The sequence below is a fragment of the Eleutherodactylus coqui genome, chromosome 5 (genome assembly GCF_035609145.1).
Source record: "Eleutherodactylus coqui strain aEleCoq1 chromosome 5, aEleCoq1.hap1, whole genome shotgun sequence".
Lineage (NCBI taxonomy): Eukaryota > Metazoa > Chordata > Amphibia > Anura > Eleutherodactylidae > Eleutherodactylus > Eleutherodactylus coqui.
In genome coordinates, this window is record NC_089841.1 from 27,411,216 (window position 1) to 27,434,317 (window position 23,102).

General features: G+C 45.0%; 1 protein-coding gene across 1 annotated transcript in view; it reads left to right on the forward strand.

Moving 5' to 3' along the window:
* The first annotated feature begins 462 nt into the window (after positions 1–462).
* The window catches only part of LOC136629122 (zinc finger protein 135-like), a 489,576-nt gene continuing 466,936 nt past the window's right edge, over positions 463–23,102 (forward strand). Inside the window, exons 1-6 of the mRNA XM_066605258.1 lie at positions 463–937; positions 5,993–6,096; positions 6,509–6,688; positions 6,771–6,894; positions 13,989–14,092; positions 14,291–14,470. Coding sequence (XP_066461355.1) covers positions 814–937; positions 5,993–6,096; positions 6,509–6,688; positions 6,771–6,894; positions 13,989–14,092; positions 14,291–14,470 — 816 coding nt within the window. The 5' untranslated portion in view covers positions 463–813. The remainder of the gene's footprint in view (positions 938–5,992; positions 6,097–6,508; positions 6,689–6,770; positions 6,895–13,988; positions 14,093–14,290; positions 14,471–23,102) is intronic.

A 23,102-nucleotide genomic window follows, 5' to 3' on the forward strand; every position in this document is an offset into this window, starting at 1 on the left:
GCAGCATCCTCACAGAGACGAAGAGGAATGAGGGGTAATGAGACCAAGTCCTCCTGCATTCTATGCAAATAATGATTGGCAATAGGAAACCAAGCCAGTAAGCACACAGACGGCTGCTCTGGGGTGTTTGATCCTCATCAGTGTGCAGTAATCTTCTGGCTTAGCTGGTGAGAAGCCTGTAATGGGGGTCAGGAGGGGTGTAGTCTCAAAAAGTGTGTGGAGACACCTAGGGGGCCTTCTCACAACCCTTCTGGGTGCTCTCCTTATGTACACATGACACCACTCCTTCCTTCATTCCAGTCACAGCTCTTCCAGCAACCTCCTCGCCTTCTCTCTCCACAGAACTGCATTATTAGTAAGCCCCTCCCCCTCCAGTCATGTGACATTACACCATGTGACTTCCTGTCCTCAGACCTCCTAGGAGCCCCTACATTCCAGCATCTACCCCGGTGGAGGTACAGGAGGGTTGTGAGACCTTCTGTCATCAGCAGGCCGTATGATGGGTCCTCATGAAGGGGCCGGCGCCCCCTGGTGGATGATGGGAGTCGCTGCTGGAAATTACCAGCTGTAACCCTTTCACTGCCTGAGAGGTGACATGTGCTCCTCACACAGCAGGGGGGACAATTAGGAGTTTAAGGGTTAATCACTGCAATCCTGCACTGGCCACTGAGTCCTATAGGGGCTGTGAGGAAGGGGCCCACTGAGGGATCGCTGACAGACGGCAGCTCAGGGGCTTTCTGCAGTGACAGGAAGAAGGTGGCACGTTGTCATCTGTAGGTCGGTGTGAGTCTCCCACACAGGGAAGCGCCGTCTATGGAGAGCAGCGCCATTGTTTGTTACAGTCACTGCAAGTCAGAAGTTGTAGAAGAGGAGAAAAACCTGCGGAACGTCCGGAGCGAACGCAGAAATTGTAGGGAGAAACACGGAGGATCCACCGGTGAGCGACATAACTCTATCCGCCATCTAGACCATAGAAGACGTGTCTGATGTCACCGGTCACTGTTCTGTCACTACTGTCACCACTATCTGATGTCACCGGTCACTATTCTGTCACTACTGTCACCACTATCTGATGTCACCGGTCACTATTCTGTCACTACTGTCACCACTATCTGATGTCACCGGTCACTATTCTGTCACTACTGTCACCACTATCTGATGTCACCGGTCACTATTCTGTCACTACTGTCACCACTATCTGATGTCACCGGTCACTATTCTGTCACTACTGTCACCGCTATCTGATGTCACCTGTCACTACTGTCACCACTATCTGATGTCACCTGTCACTATTCTGTCACTACCGTCACCACTATCTGATGTCACCACTATCTAATGTCAACGGTCACTATTCTGTCACTACTGTCACCACTATCTGATGTCACCTGTCACTATTATGTCACTACTGTCACCACTATCTGATGTCACCGGTCACTATTCTGTCACTACAGTCACCACTATCTTATGTCACCGGTCACTATTATGTCACTACTGTCACCACTATCTGATGTCACCGGTCACTATTATGTCACTACTGACACCACTATCTGATGTCACCGGTCACTATCCTGTCACTACTGACACCACTATCTGATGTCACCGGTCACTATCCTGTCACTACTGTCACCACTATCTGATGTCACCACTATCTGATGTCACCGGTCACTATCCTGTCACTACTGTCACCACTATCTGATGTCACCACTATCTGATGTCACCGGTCACTATTCTGTCACTACTGTCACCACTATCTGATGTCACCGGTCACTATCCTGTCACTACTGTCACCACTATCTGATGTCACCACTATCTGATGTCACCGGTCACTATTCTGTCACTACTGTCACCACTCTCTGATGTCACCTGTCACTACTGTCACCACTATCTGATGTCACCTGTCACTATTCTGTCACTACCGTCACCACTATCTGATGTCACCACTATCTAATGTCAACGGTCACTATTCTGTCACTACCGTCACCACTATCTGATGTCAGCGGTCACTATTCCGTCACTACTGTCACCACTATCTGATGTCACCGGTCACTATTCTGTCACTACTGTTACCACTATCTGATGTCACCGGTCACTATTCTGTCACTACTGTCACCGCTATCTGATGTCACCTGTCACTACTGTCACCACTATCTGATGTCACCTGTCACTATTCTGTCACTACCGTCACCACTATCTGATGTCACCACTATCTAATGTCAACGGTCACTACTGTCACCACTATCTGATGTCACCTGTCACTATTCTGTCACTACCGTCACCACTATCTGATGTCACCTATCACTATTCCGTCACTACTGCCACCACTATCTGATGTCACCGGTCACTATTCTGTCACTACTGTCACCACTATCTGATGTCACCGGTCACTATTCTGTCACTACCGTCACCACTATCTGATGTCATCTGTCACTATTCTGTCACTACTGTCACCACTATCTGATGTCACCGGTCACTATTCCGTCACTACTGCCACCACTATCTGATGTCACCTGTCACTATTCTGTCACTACTGTCACCACTATCTGATGTCACCGGTCACTATTATGTCACTACTGTCACCACTATCTGATGTCACCGGTCACTATTCTGTCACTAGTGTCACCACTATCTGATGTCACCGGTCACTATTCTGTCACTACTGTCACCACTATCTAATGTCACCTGTCACTATTATGTCACTACTGTCACCACTATCTGATGTCACCGGTCACTATTCTGCCACTACTGTCACCACTATCTGATGTCACCGGTCACTATTCCGTCACTACTGCCACCACTATCTGATGTCACCGGTCACTATTCCGTCACTACTGCCACCACTATCTGATGTCACCTGTCACTATTCTGTCACTACTGTCACCACTATCTGATGTCACCGGTCACTATTATGTCACTACCGTCACCACTATCTGATGTCACCGGTCACTATTCTGTCACTACTGTCACCACTATCTGATGTCACCTGTCACTATTCTGTCACTACTGTCACCACTATCTGATGTCACCTGTCACTATTCTGTCACTACTGTCACCACTATCTGATGTCACCGGTCACTATTATGTCACTACCGTCACCACTATCTGATGTCACCGGTCACTATTCTGTCACTACTGTAACCACTATCTGATGTCACCTGTCACTATTCTGTCACTACTGTCACCACTATCTGATGTCACCGGTTACTATTCTGTCACTACCGTCACCACTATCTGATGTCACCTGTCACTATTCTGTCACTACTGTCACCACTATCTGATGTCACCGGTTACTATTCTGTCACTACCGTCACCACTATCTGATGTCACCGGTCACTATTCTGTCACTATTCTGTCACCACTATGTGATGTCACCTGTCACTATTCTGTCACTACCGTCACCACTATCTGATGTCACCGGTCACTATTCTGTCACTACTGTCACCACTATCTGATGTCACCGGTCACTATTCTGTCACTACTGTCACCACTATCTGATGTCACCGGTCACTATTCTGTCACTACTGTCACCACTATCTGATGTCACCGGTCACTATTCTGTCACTACTGTCACCACTATCTGATGTCACCTATCACTATTCTGTCACTACTGTCACCGCTATCTGATGTCACCAGTCACTATTCTGTCACTACTGTCACCACTATCTGATGCCACCAGTCACTATTCTGTCACTACTGTCACCGCTATCTGATGTCACCGGTCACTATTCTGTAAACTTCGCGTTTCCTTACTAGTTTGGTGGCTCATTCATTGCTCCCTCACACGGCCAATCGGGATTTTTCCGCGACAATTTTCAATTTCATCGCTACAGTTTACGATTTTCTTGCAGGTTTTTCTCGCGATAGACAATTAGAGTTTCTAATGTTAAAAACACAATGCATTGCATGAAAATTGCAAGTTCAGGTATTGCAGTGAGATAAAAGGAGGCTCTGTAGGTGAACCCAGATAGATGGGACATTTGTTTTTTTTCCTCTCCACATCGCATGAGTGTAACCTCACAAATGGGAATGAAACTATTTAAAATCAATGGATTCATAATTCTGTGGTTTCATTCTTCCTCGCTTCGCGGGATTGTATCTCTAGTGTGAAGGCAGCCTTAAATGTTTCTAGCATGCTGAGTTATTTAGTCCAGGACAATGCCATCCAGATCTCATTATTATTATTATCATTGGGGTCTGTCCAGCAGCATGCGGGTTTGGATCCGATGCTTCCAGCATTTTAATTGTTCAGCTTTGAGGTCAGAACCCGTCAGGGAGTTTGTGCTGCCGATGTCATACATACATCCCAACACGCATGTACGTTGTAGACATGTATATTGTCACACATACATCCCAACACGCATGTACGTTGCAGATATCTATATTGTGCTCTAAAACACTGCAGCGCTTCAGAGAAAATAATGGAAAAAGCAGCTCTGAACTTGGAGAAGAGTCAGTGGGGCGGTCACTGACGACTTCTCCCTGCCTGGGTCGGCTATCAGTCCAACTGATCCGGGTGAGGAGAACCCTGTCAGGATTTTGTGTTGCCTCTAATTTAGGCTTTATAAAACTCACAAAATAGGTTCCCTTTAAGAATTCTTTATCCCCTTAACCCCTTGAGTGGCGGGTTTCCTACCACCCTGTTGTGCCCACCAGGGCAGGTTTTTTAAAATGGTCTAATCATTGAATTTCAACTAGTTTTGCAGTTGCGTCTCAAGAGCCATAACTTTTTCATTTTTCCATTGACATGGCCATGTGAGGGCTTGTTTTTTGCGGGACAAGTTGTGATTTTTTAAACAGGGGGGAGGAAAAAAAGAAATGGGGAAAAAAGAAAAAAAGGGGCCATGTCATTAAGGGGTTAAATAATGTATTAACTTCCTTCTCTGGGTCATTACGACACATGGATACCACATGTGTGATTGTATTTTTGATTTTTTACAAAGTAAAGGAAGACAAGTGTTTTTTTAATTTTTTTAATAATTTTTTTCCTTTTTTTTTTAAATTTTTTTTTTGTCCCTTTAGGGGACTTCCACAGGGACCCATCAGGACCCCTGATCACATTCCGGGGGTCCGATGGTGACAGCCCTTTACATGCTGCAGTCACATAGACGGCAGCATGTAAAGGGTTAACACAGCAGAGATCGGAGGTTTTCTCTGATCTCTGCTGTAAGAGCTGGTACCTAGCTGTCCTCTGACAGCTAACAACCAGCTCTCCCTGCCACAGAGACCATCGGCTTGCTTCTGACAAGCCGATGGTCTCTATGGCAACTTGTAAACAAAGCAGGACATTGCCGACATGTCGGCAATATCTTCTGCTGGTTTTTCAAAGCCCTTGCACTGCTCTGTGTGGGTCTGTGCAGGCAGAGCACACTGTCACAGCTTGTGGCATTGTGCTCTGCAGCTCCCATAGTGATACATAGCCCGGAAATCTTCCGGGCTATGTTGCTATGAGCAGTGGAGCTCGTCCCCGGAAATTTTCCGGGCGTGCCACTCAAGGGGTTAATACCGCAGGTCAGAAGCTGAGCCTGCGCCATCCCACAGCAGGAGCAGTCTGTAGCCGATAGCTGACCTCCTGATGCAATAATAGGGGTACATAAGGACAGCTACCCCCGTTGTTAACCCCTTACATGCTGCAATTTATGTAGATCACGGCAGGTAAAGGGGTTACAGAGGGAGAGCTATTACAAGTCATAAGGCATTGCAGTGCAGAACCACTTGTTATAATTGCTTCACAGGCCCTGCATTCTTCCTGCTTGCTACTGACGAGGACATGTGACTGCTGCAGCCAATCACTGGCTACAAAAGGTCACTGATGTGGCCAGTGATTGGCTGTAGCAGTCACATGTCCTGCTCAGCAGCAAACAGGAGGGATACAGGGGTTGTGAAGCAATGTTTACTAATGGGCGACAATTTTTAAATTCTTCCCCTTATTATACCCAGTAAATGTATTCTTATGTTGTTTGTGTTTTTTACATTGGTTCATATTCTTTCCATTCAGGCCCCTACAGGATTGATTCATCAAAGATGGAGAACGACAGAAACAAGATGGCAAGAAACGTATCAAATCTCTCCCTAGAGATACTCTTCCAGCTTACTGGGCAGGTGAGAGATTCTGATGATGTCACATTATATCATACTTATCTATGGTAATAACAGATGATGTCACTGGAGAGGGGAGAGATTCTGATGATGTCACATTACATTATTCTTATCTATGGTAATAACAGATGATGTCACTGGAGAGGGGAGAGATTCTGATGATGTCACATTATAGCATTCTTATCTATGGTAATAACAGATGATGTCACTGGAGAGGGGAGAGATTCTGATGATGTCACATTATATCATTATTATCTATGGTAATAGCAGATGATGTCACTGGAGAGGGGAGAGATTCTGATGATGTCACATTATAGCATTCTTATCTATGGTAATAACAGATGATGTCACTGGAGAGGTGATGGACTCTGGAAATGTCTGTAGTGATATTTAATAATGTCCCCCGAACATATAGGATTACACAGTAGTGAAGAAGACCTCTAGTGATGGCTGTCGGGTCCCTGCATGTGATGGATGGGGAAGACCCCTGAGCCCAATCACGGGACCCCCACCTCACCCCCTGATACATGAGAACATCACTGTACAGAAGATTCTAGAACTCACTAACAAGATGATTGAGCTGCTGACTGGAGAGGTGACGCTGCAGGGAATGCTGGGACATTATACAGTAACAGCACTGGAGGCTTCTGGGTGATGACTGTATATTGTGTTGTCAGGTTCCTATAAGGTGTCAGGATGTCGCTGTCTATGTCTCCATGGAGGAGTGGGAGTATTTAGAAGATCACAAGGATCTGTACAAGGAGGCCATGATGGAGACCCGCCAGCCGCTTCCATCACCAGGTAATGGACATATTTAGTAGGATCATAGCTAAGGGGGGAGGGGAGTGAGTCTCCTAAATGGGTAAAGAAAAGTAAAGTTTTTCAAATGTGCATCCAGAATAAGGTAAACCGATGGACATATATATAAATCTTATCAAAATTTTGTACGTTTGCACATATTTGAGATATTACGGTTGAAAATTTTCCAATTTTGGCACTTTTACTGAATATACAAAACTTCTATCAGTCTATTTTTTTCACCTAAATAAAGTACAATACGTGGCAGAAAAAACAACAATATCATAATCACTTGGATATGCAAAACCTTTACAGAGTTAATCTATGTTAAATTGACACTTGTCAGATTTCCAAAATTTCGCTCTGTCACTAAGGGGTTAATGATTTAACCAGCATAATTTGCTGGGACTTATTGAAAAATATAATCAGCAATGTGAGTTGAGGCCCATTTAGTCGCAATGATTATCGCTCAAACGTTAAAGTAGCATGGGTATTTATGCCACATAGTGAATGTTATGTAAGAGAGAAAACTAATGCTAGAATGGCTGATTTGTAGTCGCCTCGTCTAACCAAAAATGGAATAAAAACTTAACTAGTCCTAAATCCCCTAAAACAGCACTAATACAAACTGCAGCTCAGCCGGCAATAAACAACATCTCCCACAGATCCACCGAGGGAAATATGAGAAGTTCTGGGGTTCAGCATTTGGAGTGTTAGATATAATGCGGGTGACTAATTGGGTGAGGTTGGTTCGAGCTCGGAATCACTCTATGGACACGTCATGTGTTATGTGGGCTGAGTCTCCGCTTTACTAGGTGGGTTTTATAGCAGAATACAAATGGCTGTATGCGGCGGGTGTAACAGCCGTGTATTACAGGGGCCACATCCTCCTGACATCATTGGGTACTCCTGTTATCACTAGATAAGCACTAGAGGGGCCGCACCCACGGGGGGGGTCTGTAGAACATCCTGCTTGCTTCTCCGTATGTCTTACAGAAGCGCTGTTCTACTGAAACACAAAACAAACTCATTAATACAAAATACAGTTTCCTTCACAGAAAGCAGCTTTAATCAAAAAAGGGTAATTTTTAAAAAAGAAGTAAAAGATAACCGAAACTACAGAAATTTGTCATCGCCGTATTCTCACCGGCACACTGAAATAGGAAGAACGTGTCCATTTACTGCACAGCGATGTACAAAAAAGAACTATGGCTCAATCACGTTTTTTAAATAATTCCAGCACAATTTTTAAAGAAAATTTCTTAATAAATGTTCTTCTAATAGAATATTTTACAAAGTTCTCCGTATGTTAAATGAGGCTTTAAAAAAAGACTGCTTGTTCCTCCAAAGAAGCTCGCATACAGTTCTCTTACCAGAAAATAAGCAATTGCCCCTGGACAGTAGGGAAAAAATGGCTGCAGGAAGGGGTTAAAGGGAAGCTGTCAGGAGGATTCTGCTGCCCGATGTCATACATACATCCCAACACGCATGTACATTGCAGACATCTATATTGTGCTCTAAAACACTGCAGCGCTTCAGAGACAAACACTGGAAAAAGCAGCTCTGAACTTGGAGAAGAGTAAGTAGGGCATTCGCTGCCGACTTCTCCCTGCCTGGTTCTAGGCTATCAGTCCAACTGATCCGGGTGAGGAGAACCCTTGCTGGACTTTGTGTTGCCTGTAGTTTGGGCTTCATAAAACTCACAAAACAGGTTCCTTGTAGAATCTCCTTAATGAGATTTTCCAGAGCGTCATCCTGACGGCCCCATTACATATGGAGGTTGCCCTCTGACCCAGGTAGGGACAGGAAGAGTTTAAAAGCACCTCCCCTCTCCACTATGCTTTAGTGTCTTCCTGTCCCTATGGTGGGACAGAGGAGCAGCTCCAAGCAGCTGTAGGAAGAAGAAGAGAAATCTTACCGCACGCTGTGCGATCCCCCTGGAGGTGTAGAGGTCGGGGCCGCACACTCCCGAGTCCCTGCATCCCCGACCTGCGCCGCCGCCGGAGCCGTAAGTCGCCTCAGCAGCACTGGTCTCCCTCGCGCGGTCCGCATGTTCGGGCCGCCGCGATGGGATAGTTCCTCCTGGCAGGGGAACGGCAGCGGCGGCCCCCCGGAGCTCCTGGATCCTCGGCGCGCATAGTGGTGATGTCATCCGGCGTGGTGACATCACGCGCTCGACGTAGGGGGCGTGGCTACCGGCAAGAACCCGGAAATGGCGCCAAATTCAAAATCCTCCCCATATAAGCAGGCTAAACTCCATGGAGGATCCTGCTGACTGCCAGACAGTGCATGTGAGTATGTCTACCCACGACAGCTCAGCACGAGAGGGAGAGACTGATACCCTGCAAAGTAGGCTATATGCCAAAAGGAATGCGCAAAAATTGCCACTTGTACAAGTCGGATGTATATATGTTCCCTTTTTCTCTCCCCTCTCCCCCACTTTACATGGGTAGATGGATAAGGAAGGTCCAAAGAAAATGGACCCAAGGAAAAACTCAAAAAAAATGCGTCCTCTGCAGCAAAAGGCTCGAGGAAAGTTATAAAAAGCCCCTATGCAAGGAATGCACGGGGAAAATACTTGCAGAAGAAAAAGTGGCATTTAAACCTGACATCCGCTGTATGATCCGGGAAGAACTGCAGGCCTCCATGGCGTCCCTTCCCCAGGCCCAGCCAGGTCCGTCCCGGGTCCCTAAAAGGCCAAGGCAGACTGAATCGGCAAGCTCAGTCTCCGGTGAATCACTGGAGCTCCTGTCTGAAGGAGAATTAGAGGATCCATCAGTCCCTATAGAAGATGAGAGAAAATATTATTTCTCATCAAGCGACATTGCGCACCTCATCAAGGCGGTGAGGGAGACAATGCAAATTGAAGAGGATAACCCGCCTAGGACAATCCAAGACGAAATGTTCGGCGGCCTCCGGTCCAGGAGAAAGACCATGTTCCCGGTCAATCACACCTTGCAACAAGTGATCGCAGACGAATGGCAAGAGCTGGAAAAAAGAATAGCGGTTTCAAGAGAAATCCGAAACCGGCTCGCGTTCGCTACTGAGGACGTCCGCCTGTACAGGGAGACCCCTAAGGTGGACATACAAATTGCAAAAGTGGCCAAGAAAACCCTCTTGCCCTTTGAGGACACTTCTCAGTTGTCTGATCCGATGGATAAAAAGATCGACGGATTAATGAAGAAAGCCTGGGAGGCAACGTCCCTTACCATTGAGGCCTCAACTTCTGTGGCCAGATCCATGGTGCTATGGCTGAACAGGCTGGAAGCCTCCATCAAAGATCGGGCCCCCAGAGAGGAGTTAGCCAGTTGTCTTCCTCTCCTAAAAATGGCTACCGCTTTCCTGGCTGACGCATCAGCGGAGACAGTAAGATACGGTACAAAAACCGGAGTCCTCAGCAATTCAGCAAGAAGGGCATTATGGCTGAAGACATGGGCCGCAGATATAACGTCTAAAAACAAGCTCTGCGCCATCCCCTTCCAAGGGGAATACATGTTTGGGCCCGTCCTGGACAAAATCCTAGAGAAAGTCGGCGACAAGAGTAAGACCCTTCCCGACAGACAACCTTTCAGGAAACCATCTTTTCCGAGGAGGACACGCCAGCCACCTCCCGAAGTTAAAGGGAAAGGAAAGACTGGAAGATGGTCGTACCCCAAGGGAGGTCGGGGTAAGGAAGCTCAACCCTCTCCGGAACAAACAGGGGGAAGATTAGCAGGCTATCTAAGCCAGTGGCAGGGGGTAACATCTAACCCCTGGGTACTCCAAATAATCGAAGCAGGGTACCGAATTGAGTTCCACTCTCTACCCCCTAGGAGATTCCTCATAACCTCCCCTGGGTCCCTACAGGAACAAGGGAACCTCATAAAAGGTGTGCAGGAACTCAAGGACTTAGGGGTCATTACACAAGTCCCTGATCATAAAAGGGGTGAGGGATTCTATTCCCCCCTATTTCTAATTAAAAAACCTTAAAGCCCTAAATAAATTTATTTTATACAAAAAATTCAAGATGGAAACAGTAAGATCTATTGTCTCACTAATAGACCGGGATAGTGTAATGTGCACTATAGATCTTAAAGACACATATTACCATGTCCCAATAGCTGCAGTCCATCACAAATACCTGAGATTCGCTCTGCGGGAAGGTGACAGAATCCAACACTATCAATTCACGGCCCTTCCATTCGGAATCTCCACCGCCCCTCGGGTGTTCACCAAGATCATAATAGAGATGATAGCCTATTTCAGACGGAACCAAATCCGTATATTCCCATATCTGGATGACTTATTGTTAGTGTCAAAGACAGAAAAAACCATACGTATAGACCTTTCCATGGTCTTGTCTACCGTAAACAGTCTAGGGTGGATAGTCAACAAACAAAAGTCCGACCTGAACCCAGGTACACAGAAGGTATACCTGGGTGTATTGCTAGACTCCCACATCCAGGAGTCCCGGCTTCCACCATCTAGGAAGGAAGACCTCATCCAAAGAGTAACCTCCCTCGGTCAGGCTACGACTGTTTCTATCAGAGAAACAATGAAGGTGTTGGGCATGCTAACAGCCTGCATTCAGATAGTCCCATGGGCACAAGCCCATACCCAACAACTACAAGGATTTATACTTGCCAACTGGGACAAACGGCAGACATCCCTGGATAAGAAGGTGAGCCTGTCCATCCGTGTCAAAGAGTCCCTACGCTGGTGGACCTCACAGGGGAACCTAAGCAAAGGTACCTCCTGGTCACGAGAACCTACTGTACCCATCACAACAGATGCCAGCAAAACGGGATGGGAAGCGCAAGTAGCCGACCTAAATCTACAGGGAATCTGGGACCCCCAAGTAGCTAAGCGATCATCAAATTTCAGAGAATTAAGGGCAATCTGGGAGGCCCTTCAGGCAGCAGAACCCCTTCTAAAATGAAGGCATATAAAAATTCTGACCGATAATATGACAGCTCTGTCGTTTGTTCGTCACCAGGGGGGAATGCGACACCCACACCTGCAACATCTGGCGACAAAGATACTCCGCTGGGCGGAATCCAACGTGCTGTCTCTCTCAGCGATCCATCTAAAAGGGTCCACAAACGTCATTGCCGACTTCCTGAGCAGACAGAGCATCCTTCCAGGAGAATGGGGGCTGAACCAGCGAGTCTTCGATGAACTAATCTGCCAATGGGGAGAACCACAGATAGACCTTTTCGCTACGAAGAAAAATTCTAAGTGCCGGGACTTTTACTCGCTGAACCCAAGAGACGGTCCGTGCGGGGTAGATGCCCTGTCCCAAAACTGGGACATGGACCTAGCCTACGGCTTTCCCCCCTTCCCACTGATCCCCCACACCCTCAGGAAAATCCAAACCAGCCAGGCATCAGTCATACTAATTGCCCCTATGTGGGACAAAAGGCCCTGGTATCCCCTGCTAAAAGCCTTGACTATTCGGGGTCCACTCCTACTACCAGCCGTGGAAGATCTCCTGCTCCAGGGCCTGCTAACATACCCGGGGGTCGAAAAATTGAATCTAGCAGCATGGATGCTGAAAGCATGATACTGTGTGGGAAGGGACTCTCCCATAATGTAATTAACACCCTGACAAAAAGCCGTAAACCTATCACTACAGCCATTTATGATAGGATATGGAGGAAGTTCACAGACTTCTGCAAGATAGAGCCAGGGAAAATCCCAGGGATTGACATACCCGTGATCCTGGAATTTTCACAGGCAGGCCTAGAGAAAGGCCTTAGCCCTAGAAGGCAGCACTAGGATCCTACCTAGACTTCCCCTTGGCAGAACACCGCTGGGTGCGTAGATTTCTCAAAGGGGCAGAAAGGCTTCGACCCTATATTAGAGAAACCTTCCCTACCTGGGACCTAAATATAGTCCTAAATAGTTTTTGCCAACCCCCCTTTGAACCCCTCTCCCAACTTTCCCTGAGACTACTCACGCTAAAAGTTGCCCTTTTAGTCGCTATAACTTCGGCTCGGAGAATAGGGGAAATACAAGCGTTATACTGTATTGAACCATACATGGTAATACAAGATGACAGAATTTCCTTCAAACTGGACCCGGCCTTCCTACCGAAGGTAGTGTCAAGTTTCCATAGGGAGCAGACGATTACTCTGCCCTCCTTCTGTCAAAATCCCCGCAATGAAAAAGAACGAGAATTTCATAGCCTAGATGTTAGGAGAGCCGTTCTAGCATATTTAGAGGCTACCCGCTCTTTCCGTAAAAATAATAACCTCTTTATCCAATTTCAGGGGCCGGCAAAAGGAAAGACGGCATCTAAGAGCACCATTGCGAGGTGGATCAAGACTGCCATCCAAGAGGCATATAAAGCCAGGGGTCTCGATCCTCCGGGGAAAATTAGAGCCCACTCCACACGCTCTCTCTCCTCCTCTTGGGCAGAAAAAGGCCAGGCGTCTGCCGAGCAGATTTGCAAAGCAGCCACCTGGTCTAGCATACACACATTTATCCGACACTACAGGGTTAACATCCAGTCGGACAAAGACCTGGGCTATGGACGAAAAGTCCTTCAGGCAGTAGTCCCGCCCTAGAGCCACGTATAATTTGGTATACTCCATATGTAAATGAGGCCGTCGGGACGACGCTCTGGAAAGATACGGATTACTTACCGGTAGTCCCATTTCCAGGAGTCATCACGACGGCCCATAGTTCCCTCCCTTCTAGTTTAATTTATGTTCTTTCAATGTAAATATGACCGAATAAAGGTAAATTTTGGTTTAGTAAACATTGTCCACCGTAATAATTTGTAAGTCACTAAAGCATGGTGGAGAGGGGAGGTGCTTTTAAACTCTTCCTGTCCCTACCTGGGTCAGAGGGCGACCTCCATATGTAAATGGGGCCGTCGTGATGACTCCTGGAAATGGGACTACCGGTAAGTAATCCGTATCTTTCACATGATTTGCTTCACAGCCACTCTGTCCCTCCTTGTAGCTGTTGACCAGGACATGTGACTGCTGAAGCCAATCACTTTTTAAGTAATGGGAAAATACTTCTAAATGTTTTCCCTTATTATCTCCAGTAAACTTAGTTTTATGTTGTTTTTTGTGGTTTTTACATTGGTTCATATTCTTTTCATTCAGTTCCCTACACAATTGATTCATCAAAGATGGAGAAGGACAGAAACAAGATGGCAGAAAGTGTATTAAATCTCACCCTAGAGATACTCTTCCAGCTGATTGGGGAGGTGAGAGATTCTGATGATGTCAGATTACATCATTCTTATCTATGGTAATAACAGATGATGTCACTGGAGAGGGGAGAGATTCTGATGATATCACATTACATCATTCTTATCTATGGTAATAACAGATGATGTCACTGGAGAGGTGATGGACTCTGGAAATGTCTGTAGTGATATTTATTTCTGTCTTTCCATATACAGGATTACACAGTAGTGAAGAAGACCTCTAGTGATGGCTGTCGGGACCCTGTGTGTGATGGGTGGGAAAGACCCCGGAGCCCAATAATGGGGCCCCCATCTCACCCCCTGATACATGAGGACATCAATGTACAGAAGATTCTAGAACTCACCAACAAGATGATGGAGCTGCTGACTGGAGAGGTGAGGCTGCAGGGAATGCTGGGATATTATACAGTAACAGTACTGGAGGCTTCTGGGTGATGACTGTATATTGTGTTGTCAGGTTCCTATTAGGTGTCAGGATGTCGCTATCTATTTCTCCATGGAGGAGTGGGAGTATTTAGAAGGACACAAGGATCTGTACAAGGAGGCCATGATGGAGACCCGTCAGCCGCTCCCATCACCAGGTAATGGACAGGACTAAATACACGGGGACTTTATTATCTGTATGTACAGAATGACCTCTGTCTGTCTGTGTTTCCTGCAGTTCCATCCAGTAAGAGAAGCCCACCAGAGAGATGTCCCCGTCCTCCTCTTCCACAGGACCATCAGGTAGATGGAGATGTCCCTCTTATCTGTAGTAGGGCTGTGAAGCTCTTGTCTTAAGTCTTATTAGATGTCTTGTAGTTGTCTGATGAGGCCGGTGGAGATGGCAGGATTACCGCTAACCAGAAATACTAGATCAGTTGTGTCAAACTCATATTCACCGAGGGCCACATCAGCATTATGGTTGATTTCAAAGGGCTGATTGTAATTGTAAGACTGTAAATAAGGTAGCAGGCTGAATTTGGCCCGGGGACCTTAATTTGACACATATGCATTAAATGAAGGCCTTGGGGAAAAAATGATCAAGGTCCGCTTTTGCTAAAATTTGATCATTTTTTGGAAGTTTCACCACTCAACAAGCTACAAGTAAACAATGCAACTGGATTTTGAACCCTGTAATACATGCAAGGTATATTTCTAAAGCCGAAAACATGGCTGAAAGGTAAATAATTAAAAATATATTTCTGTCTTTCCCTTAAAGCACCACTCTGGCAAAAACCACATTTTCCCATCCCTGTACCCCTCCTCTGCTTTTCTGCGGTGTTCTAAATGTCTCTGAATATTTTTTATACATTGCAGTTACTTCCATGCAGTGCAGTCTTTTGTCTACTTAGCAGGCACTGTTCTGGTGTTAAGATTTGTCCCTGCTTTGTCTTCCACTCTTCTAAGCTATCAATCCTACGGTGCATCAATATTACATGATTAGTTAGTACCATCTCTGCCTGCTGGGAGGTGGTATTAACTTATGTATTCACCTAAATAAGCTACAGAGCACGACTACACAGTCAGGGGGCTGAATTATCATCTGAACTATCAGCTGAACTTTCATTATGTGTTTGAAAAGAACTGCTAATCATCAGCTGTAACTGTGATAGGAGTCTCCGTATCCCCCTCTAAAGAGCTTGTCTGGTAGGGTCCATCACACAAGAATTATGCTTACTGTAAAACTGACTTTTTGAGAGGAACATAAAGCACAGTAAACTTGAGATGTTCAGAATTGAAACCACATAACATGCAGTGTGTTTAGCCATGTTAAATATACATGTGTATGATGTACCTGAGGGTATCATTGAGTCGCCATGTAATATCTACTGTATGTCCAGTTTCTAGACCTGCAGCTATGTAGCAATCAGAGTAGTTAGAACATAACCCACTCAGACAAGAGGTTTCCTACTGGACCTTCTATGGACAGCCAGCCAAAATAACGTCACCCAGATGTAAGGTGGGGTTCAGTGAAAGTGTCAGGGGTTTAAAGAATTGGATTAAAATGACGTTGAGAAGGCTGAACTATTCAATTACTATTTTGCTTCCGTTTTCTCTCGGAAAGTAGATGCTACGTCAACTGATTTACCCTGTGCCAATGAAGAATTAAAATAATGCAGACTATCTATAAGCATTAGATGATGAGGGAACACTTAGCTAAATTAAATGAATTCAAGTCTCCAGGTTCAGATGAACTACATCCTAGGATACTGAAGGAAGCAGTATCCGCCAGCCACAGAGGTAATTGCTGAACCACTCGCCGTAATCTTTAAAAAATTCTGGAAAACAGGATAAGTCCTGGAGGATTGGAGAAAGGCAAATGTTGTTCCTGTCTTCAAAAAACAGAATAAGGTGGACTCCGGTAACTACAGGCCTGTGAGCCTGACTTCTATACCAAATAACAGAAAAGTATCAAATGACGCAACCTCTAAAAAGACACAACATTAATCTATTGTAGAGTATATAGCGCTCTGGAATCTATAGCCCAAACAGTACACATGTATGATATACTTATATTTATGTTCCTAACTCTGGATATCGAATTCACGTTATCATGATTGTATTATCAAGTTTACTATGGATAGGTGAATTTAAAAAAAAAAAAAAATAGGGGAAACATACCCATGTTTGGAAACATACCCCTAATCTTATGTCTGTATGCAGAAGGGGGCCCAAACTGAACGGAGCAGCTGGTGGCTTTCAGAACAGACATTTTGCTCGAAGGTGTTTTAGGCCCATTGCTCACATCTAGAGCTCTTGAGTGGGCAAAACGACAGAGAACCCCCATAAATGACGCCATTTTAAAAACTAGATCCCTTTATCTGGGGGTGTACTGCGTATTTTGACCCCAAAGCTTTTGAATGGATCTAAGCAAGGCAGAAGGAAACAATTATGATTTTTATTTTTTTGGCAATCATGTAACTTAAAAAACATTTTTTTTGTACAGCACACATACGAATGAAGACTTGCACCCCAAAATGGATACCCCTATTTGTCCTGTGTTCAGTAATATACCCATTGAGGCCCTAATCTTCTTTCTGGCTGCACAACAGGGCCCAAACTGAAAAAAGCATTGAAGTACAACTGTTTTTAACTTTTACGTAATCGCCATTATCCATTGGATAACGGTGATCACGTGACCGGGAACCACTTACCGTGGCCCTTGGTCACTGCTCCAGGCTCTCAGATACTTTTAGTAGCCAGGAGTAAGGAGATTTTAAAGTTCCTGTACCCTCCCCAGCTTCTGCACTTGCGTCCGCCATTTTGCCGACTTGAGCATGCGCCAAAGTTGGGGAAAGGTCAACAGTTAAAGATCCCATTGGGGGACATCAGCAGAGACCTTAAGCCTCCAGAAGAAGGGTGGGTCGGATCAGGCATGTGGTATTCTGACAGCGGCCGTGTATAACCTGTACAAAATCGCAGCATGCTGCGACTTATTCTCTGCAAGCAGAAAAGTGCAAACGATTTCCGTCCATGGAGATGAAATTGCGTTTTGCCATTGAATAGTATGGGCTGTATTTGCTACGGAGTCTGGAAGCGGATGCCTGCCGCGGACTCCGCAGTGCAAATATTCCCATGTGCAGGAGGCAATTAATTTCATCCCCCCTCATGGAACGGATCTGTGATGGGAGGTAACATTTTAACCCCTTAGTGACCACCCTATTGTGTTTTTACGTCCTGCCATTGCAGAAGGTGTATGGAAAATACTAACAGAAAAAGCCTTATAAGCTGCGCTACACCATTAACCGTTTGCATGCAATGGGAATAAGCTTCTAGAAACCTCCGTTCATAGCAAGCTGATTTTTATTCCCCAGAATACCGCATACATGAACAATAAAAGCAACACGTTTCAGCATCAACTGATGCCTTTATCAAGCTCAGAGTAATGCTATTACATCACACATATAAATACATAAACAACATACCTTAATCCCATGTCCCAATAAGGAGCATCTGGCTTCATTCCCGCACCGTGCTGAACACCGATCGAGCGCGTGTGTGCAGGAGGCGGGGTTCCCTGAAGCTCTGTCACGTCATCTAGCTGATTACCCGGTGTACGTGCGTTCCACCCTGGGTAGCACGCTACGTCGCACCGTCATCACTGACCCGTAGGGGGCGTGGTTTGCGAGAGCTCATCACGCCCCTACTGTGAGTTAGCTCCGTAATAAGGAGTACTTCTACTTACTAAACAGGATGTCGGGCGCACGGTTCAAAGCTCCCTTGATGGATCGCCGTACAGAGATTTTTTTTTATAATTATACCGATACCGATGTCCAAAAAATTTATATAGCCATATAAAGAATTGAAAATACGGTTAAATAATAACCGGACATATGTTTTACCCATAACACACCTCAAAAGTTATTCATATAATTAATTATATACATATAAAAATATATTATAATAAATTATATTTAATTATATTATTATTTAACCGTATTTTCAATTCTTTATATGGCTATTATCGTTCTTTAGGGCTACTATAATATATTTCCATGTGTATACACTTAATGATATGAATAACGTTGAGGTGTGTTATGGGTAAAACATATGTCCGGTTATTTCGTATAAATTTTTTGGACATCGGTATCGGTATAATTATAAAAAAAATCTCTGTACGGCGATCCATCATGGGAGCTTTGAACCGTGCGCCCGACATCCTGTTTAGTAAGTAGAAGTACTCCTTATTACGGAGCTAACTCACAGTAGGGGCGTGACGAGCTCTCGCAAACCACGCCCCCTACGCATCAGTGATGACGGTGCGACGTAGCGTGCTACCCAGGGTGGAACGCACGTACACCGGGTAATCAGCTAGATGACGTGACAGAGCTTCAGGGAGCCCCGCCTCCTGCACACACGCGCTCGATCGGTGTTCAGCACGGTGCGGGAATGAAGCCAGATGCTCCTTATTGGGACATGGGATTAAGGTATGTTGTTTATGTATTTATATGTGTGATGTAATAGCATTACTCTGAGCTTGATAAAGGCATCAGTTGATGCTGAAACGCGTTGCTTTTATTGTTCATGTATGCGGTATTCTGGGGAATAAAAATCAGCTTGCTATGAACGGAGGTTTCTAGAGGCTTATTCCCATTGCATGCAAAGGGTTAATGGTGTAGCGCAGCTTATAAGGCTTTTTCTGTTAGTATTTTCTTTTTTTCCCCATCTGGTGCACGTAGGGGTATTCTTTAAGCTGCTGCTCTCCAGAAGAGCTTGGACGACTAAATATATTTTTATAAGCTTTTCTGGATAAGACAGAAGACCCTCTGGTAAAGAAACCTTTGAAAGGCGAACTCGGATTCCCGGTGCAGGCGGAACACAAACACTTTTTGTTGCTCCGCCTGACACCCGGTAAGTAGAATCCTTTATGATTGCTACATTTTTTTCTCCATGGCTATGGCGCTTTCCCTAATTTGTAGAACGTGTATGGAGGGAGATAGCAGTGCTATCTCCCTCCATACATCGCAGGTGTCAGCTGTTTATAACTGCTGACACCTGCGGGCAACAGCCCCGTTAGGCCGTGTGGCAAATCGGGACTGTTAACTATTTAAATGCCGCTGTCAAATATGACAGCAGCATTTATATCCCTCGAACAATCAGGGGAGCTGTGCAGGTGTCATGGCAGCTGGGGGCCATCTGAAAGGCCCCAGGGCTGTCATGGCAGAATGCCTATCAAGCCATCCCTGAGGGGTGGCTTGATAGGCTGCCTGTCAGAATGCAGTATGATGTAATGCTTTGGCATTACATCGTACTGCATAAGTTATCTAAGCATCGCTGGTCGTGGTCCCCCAGGAGGACTAAAAGAAAAAGTAAAAATAAGAACAATTAAGTTTTATTAATTATGTAAAAAAAAGTTATAGAAGTTCAGAAAAAAAACCTTTTGCCATATTTAAAATAAAAAAATCTAAAAATAAAACAAAAATACATATTTGATATCGCTGCGTCCGTAAAAGTCCATTCTATCAAAGTAACACATTATTTACTGTGCAAAGTGAACGTCATCCGAACAAAAAAACCCCGCCAGAAATGCACTTTTTTGGTCACCCTGTTGCCAAGAAATAAATCTAATAAAAAATGATCAAAAAGTCCTATGGCATTCTAGAATGCTATTAAAGGAAACTACAGGACGTAGCGCACAAAATAAGCTCTCACACAACTATATCGATGAAAAAATAAAAAAGTTATTGTGCACAGAAGATGGGGACAGAAAAGAATTTAAGAAAATTAAATATCTTTAAAAAAATATATAAGTAGTACAGCAAAAAAAACCTATACAAGTTTGGTATGGTAATAATTGTACTGACACATAGAATAAAGTTATCATGTCATTGCTGCAGTTTATGCGCCGTAGAAACAAGACGCACTGAAAGATGTCGGAATGTTGGGGTTTTTTTTCATTTCTCTCCACTTAGAATTTTTAAAAAGTTTTTCAGTACATTATATGGTACAATAAATAGCATCATTGAAAAATACAACTCGTCCCGCAAAATAAAGGATAAATAAAGGAGTTACGGTTTTTCAAAAGGGGGAAGGAAAAAACGAAAATGGAAAAAAGCAAAAATGTGTGGTCATCATTCTTTTTACTTCTACATGATTGCCAATCTCCATTGAATAGCAGTGATCACATGACCAGGAAACGCGTCCTGCGGCACCCCGTGAAGTCTCCAAGTTTACGGCTATGCTTGGCAGCCAAGAGCAGGGAGATTTTTAATTACCCTGGCAATCTGCGGCTTTTGCGCATTCGTCTGCCACTTTGGAGACAGGCGCATGCACGGAGCTGGGGTAAGGTCCGCACATAGATCTGGGGGCTTTAGTTATGTAATTTCATCCTCCCTCGTGGATTTTATCCATGATGGAAGATAAAACTAACTTTTTAAGCTTTTTTTTTTTTACTTTACATGATCACCGCTATCCATTTGATAACAGTGATCATGTGACCGGGAACTGCACACAGCAGCTCCCGGTGACATCTCTCTGCTCCGGGTTGCACATGCTGGCCGGGAGCAGAGGGATTTTAAATTTCTTGTGGTGTGTATGCACAGAGGCGACATGAAGTTCTGGAAGGACCATATCACCAGGGGAGATAATGGAGGATGTGGGTAAGTATTTTCACCTCCGCTCATGGATCCGATCAACAAGGTGAGGTGAAACTTTTACTTTATTTTACTTTTTACAACTTTTATGTGATCGCCGTTATCTATTGGATATCAGCAATCACAGACCCAAGGAACGTGGTCCCCAGTGACATCTCCTGCTACTGAACGTAGTTGGGAAGCAAGAGATTTGAAATGTTCCGTGCCGATCGGGTCGTCTGCACATGCGTCACCACCACACCATAGGCGTGCATGCGCAGAAGACGCAGACGGGTCAGTTTTGGACCAGATCATCGCTGAGGACGTGGATGAGTGGTTTCAGCCCCCCCTCATGTATGTGATCCATAAGGGGAGTTGAAACGCTAACTTTTTAAAACTTTTTATTTACTTTATTGTGATTGATTGTATTACTGGAGGGGGAAGGCTTCCCGCGTTTCCCCTAAGACAGCTCCGTGTTGTCGGCTACCTTCGAGAACCAACAGCATGGAGTTGTCATGTCCTCATGTTTTTTCGTCCCTGAGGATTAAAGTCTTCAAAGCCAGGATGTAAAAAGGCAATAGGGCAGTCACTAAGGGGTTAAAAACTCCTACAGTCAGCGTGGTACTATTCTACAGTGACATCATTTTGTAATCTTAAAGCGCATATTTGTGCCTTTTAGAACAATTGTAACTTTATTGATTGGGAATGCACGTTGCAACCATGTGATCAACATCAAAGCTGCCCGTGGTACAGTCCCGAAAATGACATCACAGCAATTGAACGGCGTCTGATGCAGAATGAAGAATCTTAGCTTATTTGAATATATAAATACGAGGGGGTGCTGATAACTCTTTGATAACTCTGCTGATAGCTATTTTTGTTTCTATGGTAACGAATGTTATATCATATGAAAGCCTTATGTGTCTAATATATGTTTTCAAAATTTTGTGTTTGTAGCTTATGGTAACAGTGATCTCGGCACGCGGGAAAACAAAATGGCGGAGTCTAAGGCGATATTCACAGCAAATGAGAGCAGAGGAGTGATAAAATTCTTGTTTCTGCAGGGAAAGTCTGCGAAGGATATTCATGGTGATATGTCGCAGATATTAGGGGATCAATGCCCTTCATATTCTACCGTTAAGAACTGGGTTGCCAAATTTAAAACGGGCCACTTCAGCACAAATGATGAGGAACGTCCTGGACGACCGAGAGAGGTTGTTGTTCTGGTGATCTTCGATGCTGCGCACAACCTCATACTGGAGAATCGGTCTAAAGGAATAGCAGACATCATGGGGATTTCTTATGAACGTGTTTGTGTCATTATCCACGGAGAAGCGATCTGCAAAGTGGGTCCCCAAATGTCTGACAACAGATCAGAAAAGCATGCGAGTGAAAACTTCCCGGTCCATTTGTCAGCATCTCTGGACTGATAAAAACTTCCTGGATCAACTGGTCACTATGGATGAGACCTGGATTTATTTGTATGACCCTGAAACCAAGGAGCAGTCAAAAGAGTGGAGGCACAGTGGTTCTCCTCGCCCAAAGAAGTTCGGGGTGCAAAAATCAGCCTCTAAGGTGATGGCGTGTTCTGGGATAAGGAGGGCGTGCTGCTGGTGGACTACCTTCAAAAGGGTTGCACCATCAATGCAAGGTATTATATTGAACTTTTGGAGCAATTGAAGGCAGCTCTGAAGGCCAAAAGGCGCGGCAAGCTGTCCAAAGGAATCTTGTTCCTGCAAGACAACCCTCCGCTCACACTGCACAAGCGACCACGGCAAAACTGGCGGAGCTAGGCTTCCAGCTGGTTGACCACCCACCTTATTTACCAGGTCTAGCTCCCTCCGACTATCATCTGTTTCCAAACCTGAAGAAACACCTCAAGGGGACCAAATTTCACACCATTTCTGATGCCATGGCTGCTACGGATGATTGGTTTGAGGCACAACCGAAAT